Source organism: Oncorhynchus keta, chromosome 17, assembly GCF_023373465.1.
Source record: "Oncorhynchus keta strain PuntledgeMale-10-30-2019 chromosome 17, Oket_V2, whole genome shotgun sequence".
In the NCBI taxonomy this organism is placed as follows: Eukaryota; Metazoa; Chordata; class Actinopteri; order Salmoniformes; family Salmonidae; genus Oncorhynchus; species Oncorhynchus keta.
In genome coordinates this window covers 57,594,717-57,607,377 of record NC_068437.1, presented here as the reverse complement: position 1 = coordinate 57,607,377, position 12,661 = coordinate 57,594,717, and the positions used below count along the sequence as shown (strand labels likewise).

General features: G+C 36.1%; 1 protein-coding gene across 1 annotated transcript in view; it reads right to left on the bottom strand.

The window, feature by feature from the left end:
* LOC127908480 (unconventional myosin-Vc-like) overlaps positions 1-12,661 on the bottom strand; it is a 106,317-nt gene that overhangs the window by 62,239 nt on the left and 31,417 nt on the right. Inside the window, 2 exon segments of the mRNA XM_052467043.1 lie at positions 8,839-8,979; positions 9,169-9,250. Coding sequence (XP_052323003.1) covers positions 8,839-8,979; positions 9,169-9,250 — 223 coding nt within the window.

The window sequence follows — 12,661 nt, the reverse complement described above, 5'->3', positions numbered from 1 at the left end:
GAAAAAGAAAGAGAGAGAAATTGTTAGATATAAGAAAGATTAGAAAGAAAGAAAATAAAGCAAAGAAAGAAAGAGAGTTGCCAAATGAAAGAAAGATGTTATATAAAGAAAGATAAGAGAGAATATATATATTGTTGTTATATAAGCTTTTGTTGCTGTTGCTGTTGCTTATATATATTGTTATATATAATATGCTATATGTTGTTGTTGCCATGTTGCCGTATATTGCCATATATGTTGCCGCTATATAGAAAAGAAAGAAAGAAAAAGAGAAGAGAAAGAAAGAGAGAGAGAAAGAGAGAGAGAAAGAGAGAGAAAGAAAGAAAAAGAGAAAGAAAGAGAGAGAAAGAGAAAGAGAGAGAGAAGAGAGAGAAGAGAGAAAGAGAGAGAAAGAGAGAAAGAAAAAGAAAGAGAAAGAAAAAGAAAGAGAAAGAAAGAGAAAAAAAGAGAGAGAAAGAGAGAGAAGAGAAAGAGAGAGAGAAAGCTATATATATGTTGCTGCTATATATACATGTTATATGCCATTGAAGAAATATAAATAAAGATAAAGAGAAAGAAAAAGAAAGAAAGATAAATAAAGAAAGAGAAAGAAAGTTGTTGAAATATAAAAGAAAAAGAAAGAGAAAGAAAGAAAGAAAGAGAGAAAGAAAGAAAGAAAGAGAGAGAAAGAAAGAAAGAAAGAGAGAAAAAAGAGAGAAAAGAGAAAGAAAGAGAAAAAAGAGAGAGAAAAAAAGAGAGAAAGAAAGAGAGAAAGAAGAGAGAGAAAGAAAGAGAAAGAGAGAAGAGAAAGAAAGAGAGAGAAAGAGAGAGAAAGAGAGACAAAGAGACAAAAAGTTGAGAAAAGATATATGAAATATATATATAATATAGAGAAAGAGAGAAAGAGAAAGAAAGATGTTGAAAGAGTTATATAAAAGAAAGAGAGAGAAAGAAAGAGAGAGAAAGAGAGAAGAGAGAAAAAGAGAAAGAAAGAAAGAAAGAAGAGAAAGAGAGAGAAAGAGAGAGAAAGAGAGAAAGAGAGAGAAAGAAGAAAGAGAAAGAGAGAGAAAGAGAGAGAAAGAAAGAAAGAAGAGAAAGAGAGAAAAAGAGAAAAGAGAAAAGAAAGAAAGAGAGAAAGAGAAAAAGAGAGAAAGAGAAAGAAAGAGAAAGAAAGAAAGAGAAAGAGAGAAAAAAGAGAGAGAAAGAGAGAGAAAAAAGAAAGAGAAAGAAAGAGAGAGAAAGAGAAAGAGAGAGAAAGAAAGAGAGAGAAAGAAAGAGAAAGAGAAAGAAAGAGAGAGAAAGAAAGAGAGAAAAGAGAGAGAAAGAGAGAAGAGAGAAAAAGAGAGAAAGAGAAGAAAGAGAAAAAGAAAGAGAAAGAGAGAGAAAAAGAGAAAGAAAGAAAGAGAAAGAGAGAAAGAGAAAGAAAGAGAAAGAAAGAAAGAGAAAGAAGAGAGAAAGAGAGAAAAGAAAGAGAGAAAGAGAGAGAAAGAGAAGAAAGAAGAGAAAGAAAGAAAGAGAAAGAAAGAGAAGAGAAAGAAAGAGAAAATAAAGAAAGAAAGAAAGAAAAAGAAAGAAAAGAGAAAGAAAGAAAGAGAAAGAAAGAGAAAGAGAGAAAGAAAGAAAGAGAAATAGAAAGAAAAGAAAAGAGAAAAAGAAAGAGAAAGAAAGAGAGAGAAAGAGAAAGAAAGAGAAAGAGAAAGAAAGAAAGAGAGAAAGAAAGAGAAAGAGAGAAAGAGAAAGAAAGTGAAAGAAAGAAAGAAAGAGAAAGAAAGAAAGAGAAAGAGAGAGAAAGAAAAAGAGAGAAAAAGAAAGAGAAAGAGAGAAAAAAAGAAAGAAAGAGAGAAAAGAAAGAGAGAAAGAAAGAGAAAGAGAGAAAAAGAAAGAGAAAGAGAGAAAGAAAGAGAAAGAGAGAAAAAGAAAGAGAAAGAGAGAAAGAGAAAAAGAGAAAAAGAGAAAAAGAGAGAAAGAGAAAGAAAGAGAAAGAAAGAAAGAAAGAAAGAAAGAAAGAGAAAGAAAGAGAAAGAAAGAGAAAGAAAGAAAGAGAAAGAAAAAGAAAGAAAGAGAAAGAAAGAAAGAGAAAGAAAAAGAAAGAAAGAGAAAGAAAGAAAGAGAAAGAAAAAGAAAGAAAGAGAAAGAGAAAGAGAGAAAGAAAGAAAGAGAAAGAAAGAAAGAAAAGAGAGAAAGAAAGAAAGAGAGAAAAAATAGAAGAGAGAAAGAGAAAGAGAGAAAGAAAGAGAAAGAGAAGAAAAAAAGAGAGAAAGAAGAAAGAAAGAAGAGAGAAAGAGAGAAAGAAAGAAAGAGAAAAAGAGAAAGAAAGAGAGAAAGAAAAAGAGAAAGAAAGAGAAAGAAAGAAAGAAAGAAAGAAAGAAAGAAAGAGAGAAAGAAAGAGAAAAAGAAAGAGAAAAAGAAAGAAAGAAAGAAAGAGAAAAAGAGAAAAAGAGAAAGAAAGAAAGAGAAAGAAAGAGAAAGAAAGAGAAAAAGAGAAAGAAAGAGAAAGAAAGAAAGAGAAAGAAAGAGAGAAAGAAAGAGAAAAAGAGAAAAAGAAAGAGAAAGAGAGAAAGAAAGAAAAGAGAGAAAGAAAGAGAAAAGAAAGAAAGAGAGAAAGAGAGAGAAAGAGAAGAGAAAGAAAGAGAAAGAGAGAAGAGAAAGAGAAAGAAAAGAGAAAGAGAGAGAGAAAGAGAGAGAGAGAAAGAGAGAAAGAGAAGAGAAGAGAGAAAGAAAGAGAAAGAGAAAGAAAGAGAAAGAGAGAAAGAAAGAGAGAAAAGAGAGAGAAAGATGATATGTTGAGAGAAAAAGATATAGAAAGAGAGAGAAAGAGAAAAGAGAGAAAGAGAGAGAAAGAGAGAGAAAAGAGAGAGAAAGAAAGAGAAAGAGAGAAAGAGAGAAAGAGAAAGAAAAAAAGAAAGAGAGAAAGAAAAGAAGAGAAAGAAAGAGAAAGAGAAGAGAAAAAGAAAGAGAGAGAAAGAGAAAAGAGAAAGAAAGAAAGAGAGAAAGAGAAAGAGAGAGAGAAAAAAGAAAGAGAAAGAAAGAGAAAGAAAGAGAAAAGAGAGAGAAAGAGAGAGAAAGAGAAAGAAAAGAAAGAGAAAAAAAAGAGAAAAGAGAGAAAAGAGAGAAAGAAAAAAGAGAAAAGAGAGAAAAGAGAGAAAGAAAAAAAAGAGAGAGAAAGAAGAAAGAGAGAGAAAGAAAAAGAGAAAGAAAGAAAGAAAGAGAAAAAGAAAGAAAGAAAGAAAAAGAAAAGAAAGAAAGAGAAAGAGAGAGAAAGAGAGAAAGAGAGAAAAGAGAGAGAAAGAGAAAGAAAGAGAGAGAAAGAGAGAGAAAGAGAGAGAAAGAGAGAGAAAGAGAAGAGAAAGAGAAGAGAAGAGAAAGAAAGAAAGAGAAAGAGAGAGAAAGAGAGAGAAAAGAGAAAGAGAAAGAGAAAGAGAGAAAAAGAAAGAGAAAGAGAAAGAAAAGAAAGAGAAAGAAAGAGAAAGAGAGAAACAAAGAGAAAGAGAGAGAAATTAGAGAGAAAGATTTTTAGAGAAAGAGATGAGAGAAGAAAGAGAAAGAGAAAGAGAGAGAGAGAAAAGAGAAAGAAAGAGAAAGAGAGAGAAAGAAAGAGAAAGAGAGAAAAAGAGAAAAAGAGAAAAAAGAAAGAGAGAGAAAGAGAAAGAAAGAGAAGAAAGAGAGAAAGAAAGAAAGAAAGAAAGAAAGAAAGAAAGAAAGAGAAGAAAGAGAGAGAAAGAGAGAAAGAGAAAGAAAAAGAAAGAGAGAAAGAGAGAGAGAGAAAGAAAAAGAGAAAAAAGAAAAGAAAGAAAGAGAGAAAGAAAGAAAGAGAAAGAAAGAAAGAAAGAAGAGAGAAAGAAAGAGAAAGAAAGAAAGAAAGAGAGAAAAGAAGAGAAAGAAAGAAAGAGAGAAAGAGAAAGAAAGAAAGAGAGAGAAAGAAAGAGAAAGAGAGAGAGAAAGAAAGAAAGAGAAAGAAAGAAAAAGAGAAAAAGAGAAAAAGAGAAAGAAAGAGAAAAAAAAGAGAAAGAAAGAGAGAAAGAAAGAAAGAAAGAAAGAGAGAAAGAAAGAGAGAGAGAGAAAGAGAGAGAAAAGAGAAAGAGAGAAAGAAAGAGAGAAAAAGAAAGAGAAAGAGAAAGAAAGAGAGAGAAAGAGAAAGAAAGAAAGAAAGAGAAGATAGAAAGAAAGAAAGAAGAAAGAAAAAGAAAGAGAAGAGAGAGAAAGAAAGAAAGAGAGAAAGAAAGAAAGAGAAAGAAAGAGAAAGAGAAAGAAAGAAAGAGAGAGAAAGAAAGAAAGAAAGAAAGAGAGAGAAAGAAAGAAGAGAAAGAAAGAGAGAGAAAGAGAAAGAGAGAGAAAAAGAGAGAGAGATGTTAGAAGAGAAAGAGAGAAAGAGAGAAAGAAAGAGAGAGAAAGAAAGAGAGAGAAAGAAAGAGAGAGAAAGATAATAGAGAAAGAAAGAGAGAGAAATGAAAGAGAGAGAAAGAGAGAGAGAAAGAGAGAAAGAGAGAGAAAGAGAAAGAGAAAGAAAGAAAGAGAGAGAAAGAGAGGAAAGAGAGAGAAAGAGAGAGAAAGAGAGGAAAGAGAGAAAGAGAAGAAAAGAGAGAAAGAGAGAGAAAGAGAAAGAAAGAAAGAGAAAGAGAGAGAAAGAGAAAGAAAGAAAGAGAAGAAAGAGAGAGAAAGAGAGAAAAGAAAGAAAGAGAAAAAAGAGAAAGAGAGAAAGAAAGAAAGAGAGAAAAAGAAGAGAAAAGAAAGAGAAGAAAGAGAGAAAGAGAGAGAAAGAGAGAAAGAGAAAGAGAGAAAGAAAAAGAGAAAAAGAGAAAGAGAGAAAAAGAGAGAAAGAGAAAAAGAAAGAGAAAGAAAAAGAAAAGAGAAAGAGAGAGAAAGAGAAAGAGAATCAAAAAGAAAGAAGAAAGAAAGTAAATGAGAAAGAGGGAAAGAAAGAAAGAAAGAAAGAGAGAGAGAAAGAAAGAAAGAGAGAAAGAAAGATAAGAGAGAAAGAAGAGAAAGAAAGAGAAAAAGAGAAGAGAAGAAAGAGAAAGAGAGAGAAAGAAAGAAAGAGAAAAAGAGAAAAAGAGAAAGAAAGAGAAAAAGAGAGAAAGAGAGAGAAAGAGAGAGAAAGAGAGAAAGAGAAAGAAAGAAAGAGAAAGAAAGAGAAAGAAAGAGAGAAAAGAAAGAGAAAGAAAGAGAAATAAAGAGAAATAAAGAGAAAAGAGAAAGAAAAGAGAAAGAGAGAAAGAAAGAGAAAGAAAGAAAAAGAGAAAGAAAGAAAAAGAAAGAGAGAGCAAGAAAGAAAGAAAGAAGAGAAAGAAAGAGAAAGAGAGAGAAAGAGAAAGAGAGAAGAAAGAGAAAGAAAGAAAGAAAGAAAGAGAAAGAGAGAAAGAAAGAAAGAGAAAGAGAGAAAGAAAAAGAGAAAAAGAGAAAGAAAGAAAGAGAAAGAGAGAAAGAGAAAGAGAAAGAAAGAAAGAGAAAGAAAGAGAGAAAGAAAGAGAAAGAAAGAGAAAGAGAGAAAGAAAGAAAAAGAAAGAAAGAAAGAGAAAGAAAGAAAGAAAAAGAAAGAGAAAGAGAGAAAGAAAGAGAAAGAAAGAGAAAGAGAGAGAGAGAAAGAGAGAGAAAGAAAGAAAGAAAGAAAGAAAGAAAGAGAGAAAAAGAAAGAGAGAGAGAGATTGATAAAAATTGAACATGCAGTATTAGAAATACAAACCAATATGCCACAGACTAGTTCTGCCGTCTCTGGATCACATATAATCCATGGCGAAGGGGAGTTGGAGCCTGGTCTGAGCCACTTTGCCCTCTCTATCCCTCCCTCCACCGTGTATCATCCATTATAAAACTGTCTGGTTCCAGCCCTGAATGCTGATTGGCTGACAGCTGTGGTATACCTTTATAGTTAAATAAAGGATAAATAAAAATAGGACCGTATACCACGGGTATAACAAAACATTTAGTTTTACTGCTCTAATTATGTTGGTAACCAGTTTATAATAGTAATAAGGCACCTCGTGGGTTTGTGGTTTACGGCCAACATACCACAGCTAAGGGCAGGTTGTGCATAAGAACATCCCTTAGCTGTGGTATATTGGCCATATACCACACCCCCTCACTCTTTATTGCTTAATTATACCATGGCATTGTTGAATACTTGTTTCTGATTGGCTTGAAGGGCATTCTAGAGCATGCATAATTTCCCTATAACGCATGGTATATTGGGTACAACATCTCCTATACACTTCCTGATAAACGGTGACAGAGTTTATAAGGAAGTGTATAGGAGATGTTGTACCCACTGTGACTATTAAAACCTACCTAAAACAGAAACCATGGATACATGGCAACATTCGGGCAAAACTGAAAGCGCGAACCAGCACATTTAACCATGGCAAGGTGACTGGGAATATGGTTAAATACAAACAGTGTAGTTATTCCCTCCGTGAGACATGTCAAACAGGCAAAACATCAGTAGAGAGACAAAGTGGAGTCGCAATTCAACGGCTCAGACACGAGACGTATGAGTCAGGGTCTACAGACGATCACGGACTACAAAGAGAAAACCAGCCACGCCGTGGACATCGACGTCTTGCTTCCGGACAAGCTAAACACCTTCTTCACCCGCTTTGAGGATAACACAGTGCCACCGACGCGGCCCGCTCCCAAGGACTGTGGCCATCGTGAGTAAGACATTTAAACATGTTAACCCTCGCAAGGCTGCTGGTCCAGACGGCATCCCGAGCCACGTCCTCAGAGCATGCACAGACCAGCTGGCTGGAGTGTTTACAGACATATTCCCTCTCTCCCTATCCCAGTCTGCTGTCCCCACATGCTTCAAGATAGCCACCACTGTTCCTGTATCAAATAACTAAATGACTCGGACCCACTCGTAGCACTCACTTCTGTCACCATGAAGTGCTTTGAGAGACTAGTCAAAGTTCATGTCACCTCCACCCTACCTGACACCCTAGACCCACTCCAATTGGCTTACTTCCCCAATAGATCCACAGACGATGCAATCGACATCTCACTGCACTAACCCATCTGGACAAGAGGAATACCTATGTAAGAATGCTGTTCATTGACTATAGCTCAACACCATAGTACCCTCCCAGCTCATCATTAAGCTCGAGGCCCTGGGTCTGAACCCCGCCCTGTCAACTGGGTCCTGGACTTCCTGACGGGCTGCCCCCAGGTGGCCAAACTTTTACAAATCGAGAGGATCCTGTTGGGCTGTATCCCCGCCTGGTACAGCAACTACACCGCCCGCAACCGCAGGGCTCTCCAGAGGGTGGTGCACAACGCATCACCGGGGGCAAACTACCTGCCCTCCAGGACACCTACACCACCCGATGTTACAGGAAGGCCAAAAAGATCATCAAGGACAGCAACCACCCGAGCCACTGCCTGTTCACCCAGCTATCATCCAGAAGGCGAGGTCAGTACAGGTGCATCATAGCTGGGACCGAGAGACTGAAAAACAGCTTCTATCTCAAGGCCATCAGATTGTTAAACAGCCATCACTAGCACATTAGAGGCTGCTGCCCAATATACATGGACTTGAAATCACTGGCCACTTTAATACATGTATCACTAGTCACTTTAATCATGTTTCCATACTGCTTTACTCATCTCATATGTATATACTGTATTCTGTCCTATTCTACAGTATCTTAGTCTATATATTACTCATCTCATATGTATATACTGTATTCTATTCTACAGTATCTTAGTCTATATATTACTCATCTCATATGTATATACTGTATTCTATACTATTCTACAGTATCTTAGTCTATATATTACTCATCTCATATGTATATACTGTATTCTATACTATTCTACAGTATCTTAGTCTATATATTACTCATCTCATATGTATATACTGTATTCTATTCTACAGTATCTTAGTCTATATATTACTCATCTCATATGTATATACTGTATTCTGTCCTATTCTACTGTATCTTAGTCTATATATTACTCATCTCATATGTATATAATGTAGATAACCCATACAATCGTGACCTACAGTATCTTACGTCTAGATATTACAAATCTGAACCTGTATATAATGTATTCTATAACCCCCTCCACTGTATCTTAGTGCCCGTGAACATTACAGGCATCCCGTGATTGGCAGATGTAGGTTATACATGTATTCTATAGTATCTGGTCAGTCAACACATTACTCATCCTCACATGTACATAATGTTTTCTATAGTATCTTAGTCTATGCCACTCTGACATTGCTCATCCAAATATTTATATATTCTTAATTCCATTCCTTTACTTTAGATTGTGTGCATTGTTTGATATTACTGCACTGTTGGCTCTAGAAACACAAGCATTTTGCTATACCCACAATAACATCTGCTTAACATGTGTCTATGACAACTCAAATTTGTCATATACACAAGGTAGAATTAAATGGCTTTATTTCCTTCTCACATGTCCTTATGTTTGAGCTGCTTTTGAAAGTAAAAGTCGAACTGAAAACGTTTTTTGTTGACTTGGATTTTTATAACGGTAAGCTAGGACCGATGGTTTGGTTAGCTGAGCTAGCAAGTCTGTTTGGTTACCACGGCAACTACCGTAGCTATCTAAGTAAACAAGCTAGCTACTTCAGTGGCTGTTGAACACATTTCTACCTGCAAATTAACACATTTCTAGAGGTAAATGTGTTAAATTATAGCCATGGTATAAAAAGGGATAATCAACTCGGGTCTCTATTCGTTCACGGGGAAAATAATGCCACTCTGTTGAAGGTCAGTTTTTCATACAACGCATTGAGCCCCAAAGTTAATTATCCATTTTATATTTCACACTGTCCTGTCATACAAAAAAAAAAAAAAAACTATACACATCTTTGTTAAATACATAAATTGGTCTCACCAGACATTCTTCATCTAGAAGGTCCAGGATGCCCATCTTAGCTTCAATCAGGTCAATGACCGGCTGGTTGTCATAGAAGTCTATCAGAGTCCAGGGAATATCCTCTTTCATGTACTCCTCCTGCTCCAGCTTAAATACATGCTGATACAGGAAACAGCAGAAAATATATATATATATATCTTAGTTGTTACAACCTTTCAGTGAAACAAGTGTATTGTTTTCACCACAATTGCGAATGAGAGACATTGCAGACTTCGTAATCCCAGAACCCAATACCACGTCTCGAGTGGCTGTAGCTACTGGAGTCTGTGTCACTAGAGAATTACATACCAAGTTGAACTGTTGTTGCAGTTTCTCGTTGGCATAGTTGATGCAAAACTGTTCAAAACTGTTGATGTCAAATGTTTCAAAGCTGGAAAAAAAGGAGGAAAGAGGCGCCAAAATGGAGTGAAAATAACATATATGATGATGAATACACTATGCAGTACAACTAACCTATAGTTAATATATAGTACAACTAACCTATAGTCAATATACAGTACACTATGCAGTACAACTAACCTATAGTTAATATACAGTACACTATGCAGTACAACTAACCTATAGTTAATATACAGTACACTATGCAGTACAACTAACCTATAGTTAATATACAGTACACTATGCAGTACAACTAACCTATAGTTAATATACAGTACACTATGCAACTAACCTATAGTACAACTAACCTATAGTTAATATACAGTACACTATGCAGTACAACTAACCTATAGTTAATATATAGTACAACTAACCTATAGTTAATATACAGTACACTATGCAGTACAACTAACCTATAGTTAATATATAGTACACTATGCAGTACAACTAACCTATAGTTAATATATAGTACAACTATGCAGTACAAGTTAATATACTAACCTATAGTTAATATACAGTACAACTAACCTATAGTTACACACTATGCAGTACAACTAACCTATAGTTAATATATAGTACACTATGCAGTACAACTAACCTATAGTTAATATATAGTACACTATGTTAGTACAACTAACCTATAGTTAATATACAGTACACTATGCAGTACAACTAACCTATAGTTAATATATAGTACACTATGCAGTACAACTAACCTATAGTTAATATAGAGTACACTATGCAGTACAACTAACCTATAGTTAATATACAGTACACTATGCAGTACAACTATCCTATAGTTAATATACAGTACACTATGCAGTACAACTAACCTATAGTTAATATATAGTACAACTAACCTATAGTTAATATATAGTACAACTAACCTATAGTTAATATATAGTACAACTAACCTACAGTTAATATACAGTACACTATGCAGTACAACTAACCTATAGTTAATATATAGTACACTATGCAGTACAACTAACCTATAGTTAATATATAGTACACTATGCAGTACAACTAACCTATAGTTAATATATAGTACACTATGCAGTACAACTAACCTATAGTTAATATATAGTACACTATGCAGTACAACTAACCTATAGTTAATATACAGTACACTATGCAGTACAACTAACCTATAGTTAATATACAGTACACTATGCAGTACAACTAACCTATAGTTAATATATAGTACACTATGCAGTACAACTAACCTATAGTTAATATATAGTACACTATGCAGTACAACTAACCTATAGTTAATATATAGTACACTATGCAGTACAACTAACCTATAGTTAATATATAGTACACTATGCAGTACAACTAACCTATAGTTAATATATAGTACACTATGCAGTACAACTAACCTATAGTTAATATATAGTACACTATGCAGTACACTAACCTAACTAACCTATAGTTAATATATAGTACACTATGCAGTACAACTAACCTATAGTTAATATATAGTACACTATGCAGTACAACTAACCTATAGTTAATATATAGTACACTATGCAGTACAACTAACCTATAGTTAATATATACACTATGCAGTACAACTAACCTATAGTTAATATATAGTACACTATGCAGTACAACTAACCTATAGTTAATATATAGTACACTATGCAGTACAACTAACCTATAGTTAATATATAGTACACTATGCAGTACAACTAACCTATAGTTAATATATAGTACACTATGCAGTACAACTAACCTATAGTTAATATATAGTACACTATGCAGTACAACTAACCTATAGTTAATATATAGTACACTATGCAGTACAACTAACCTATAGTTAATATATAGTACACTATGCAGTACAACTAACCTATAGTTAATATATAGTACACTATGCAGTACAACTAACCTACAGTTAATATACAGTACAACTATCCTACAGTTAATACAGTTAATATAGTACAACTATCCTACAGTTTATATACAGTACACTATGCAGTACAACTATCCTACAGTTAATATACAGTACAACTATCCTACAGTTAATATATAGTACAACTATCCTACAGTTTATATACAGTACACTATGCAGTACAACTATCCTACAGTTAATATACAGTACACTATGCAGTACAACATTTACATTTACATTTAAGTCATTTAGCAGACGCTCTTATCCAGAGCGGCTTACAAATTGGTGCATACACCTTATGACAACCAGTGGAACAGCCACTTGCATCTAAATCTTGTTGGGGGAGAAGGGGGGTGAGAAGGATTACTTACCCTTACTTACCCTATCCTAGGTATTCCTTGAAGAGGTGGGGTTTCAGGTGTCTCCGGAAGGTGGTGATTGACTCCGCTGTCCTGGCGTCGTGAGGGAGTTTGTTCCACCATTGGGGGCCAGAGCAGCGAACAGTTTTGACTGGGCTGAGCGGGAACTGTACTTCCTCAGTGGTAGGGAGGCGAGCAGGCCAGAGGTGGATGAACGCAGTGCCCTTGTTTGGGTGTAGGGCCTGATCAGAGCCTGGAGGTACTGAGGTGCCGTTCCCCTCACAGCTCCGTAGGCGAGCACCATGGTCTTGTAGCGGATGCGAGCTTCAACTGGAAGCCAGTGGAGAGAGCGGAGGAGCGGGGTGACGTGAGAGAACTTGGGAAGGTTGAACACCAGACGGGCTGCGGCGTTCTGGATGAGTTGTAGGGTTTAATGGCACAGGCAGGGAGCCCAGCCAACAGCGAGTTGCAGTAATCAAGACGGAGATGACAAGTGCCTGGATTAGACCTGCGCCGCTTCCTGTGTGAGGCAGGGTCGTACTCTGCGGATGTTGTAGAGCATGAACCTACAGGAACGGGACACCGCCTTGATGTTAGTTGAGAACGTCAGGGTGTTGTCCAGATCACGCCAAGGTTCTTAGCGCTCTGGGAGGAGGACACAATGGAGAGTTGTCAACCGTGATGGCGAGATCATGGAACGGGCAGTCCTTCCCGGGAGGAAGAGGAGCTCCGTCTTGCTGAGGTTCAGCTTGAGGTGGTGATCCGTCATCCACACTGATATGTCTGCCAGACATGCAGAGATGCGATTCGCCACCTGGTCATCAGAAGGGGGAAAGGAGAAGATTAATTGTGTGTCGTCTGCATAGCAATGATAGGAGAGACCATGTGAGGTTATGACAGAGCCAAGTGACTTGGTGTATAGCGAGAATAAGAGAGGGCCTAGAACAGAGCCCTGGGGGACACCAGTGGTGAGAGCGCGTGGTGAGGAGACAGATTCTCGCCACGCCACCTGGTAGGAGCGACCTGTCAGGTAGGACGAATCAGCGTGGGCCGCGCCGGAGATGCCCAACTCGGAGAGGGTGGAGAGGAGGATCTGATGGTTCACAGTATCGAAGGCAGCCGATAGGTCTAGAAGGATGAGAGCAGA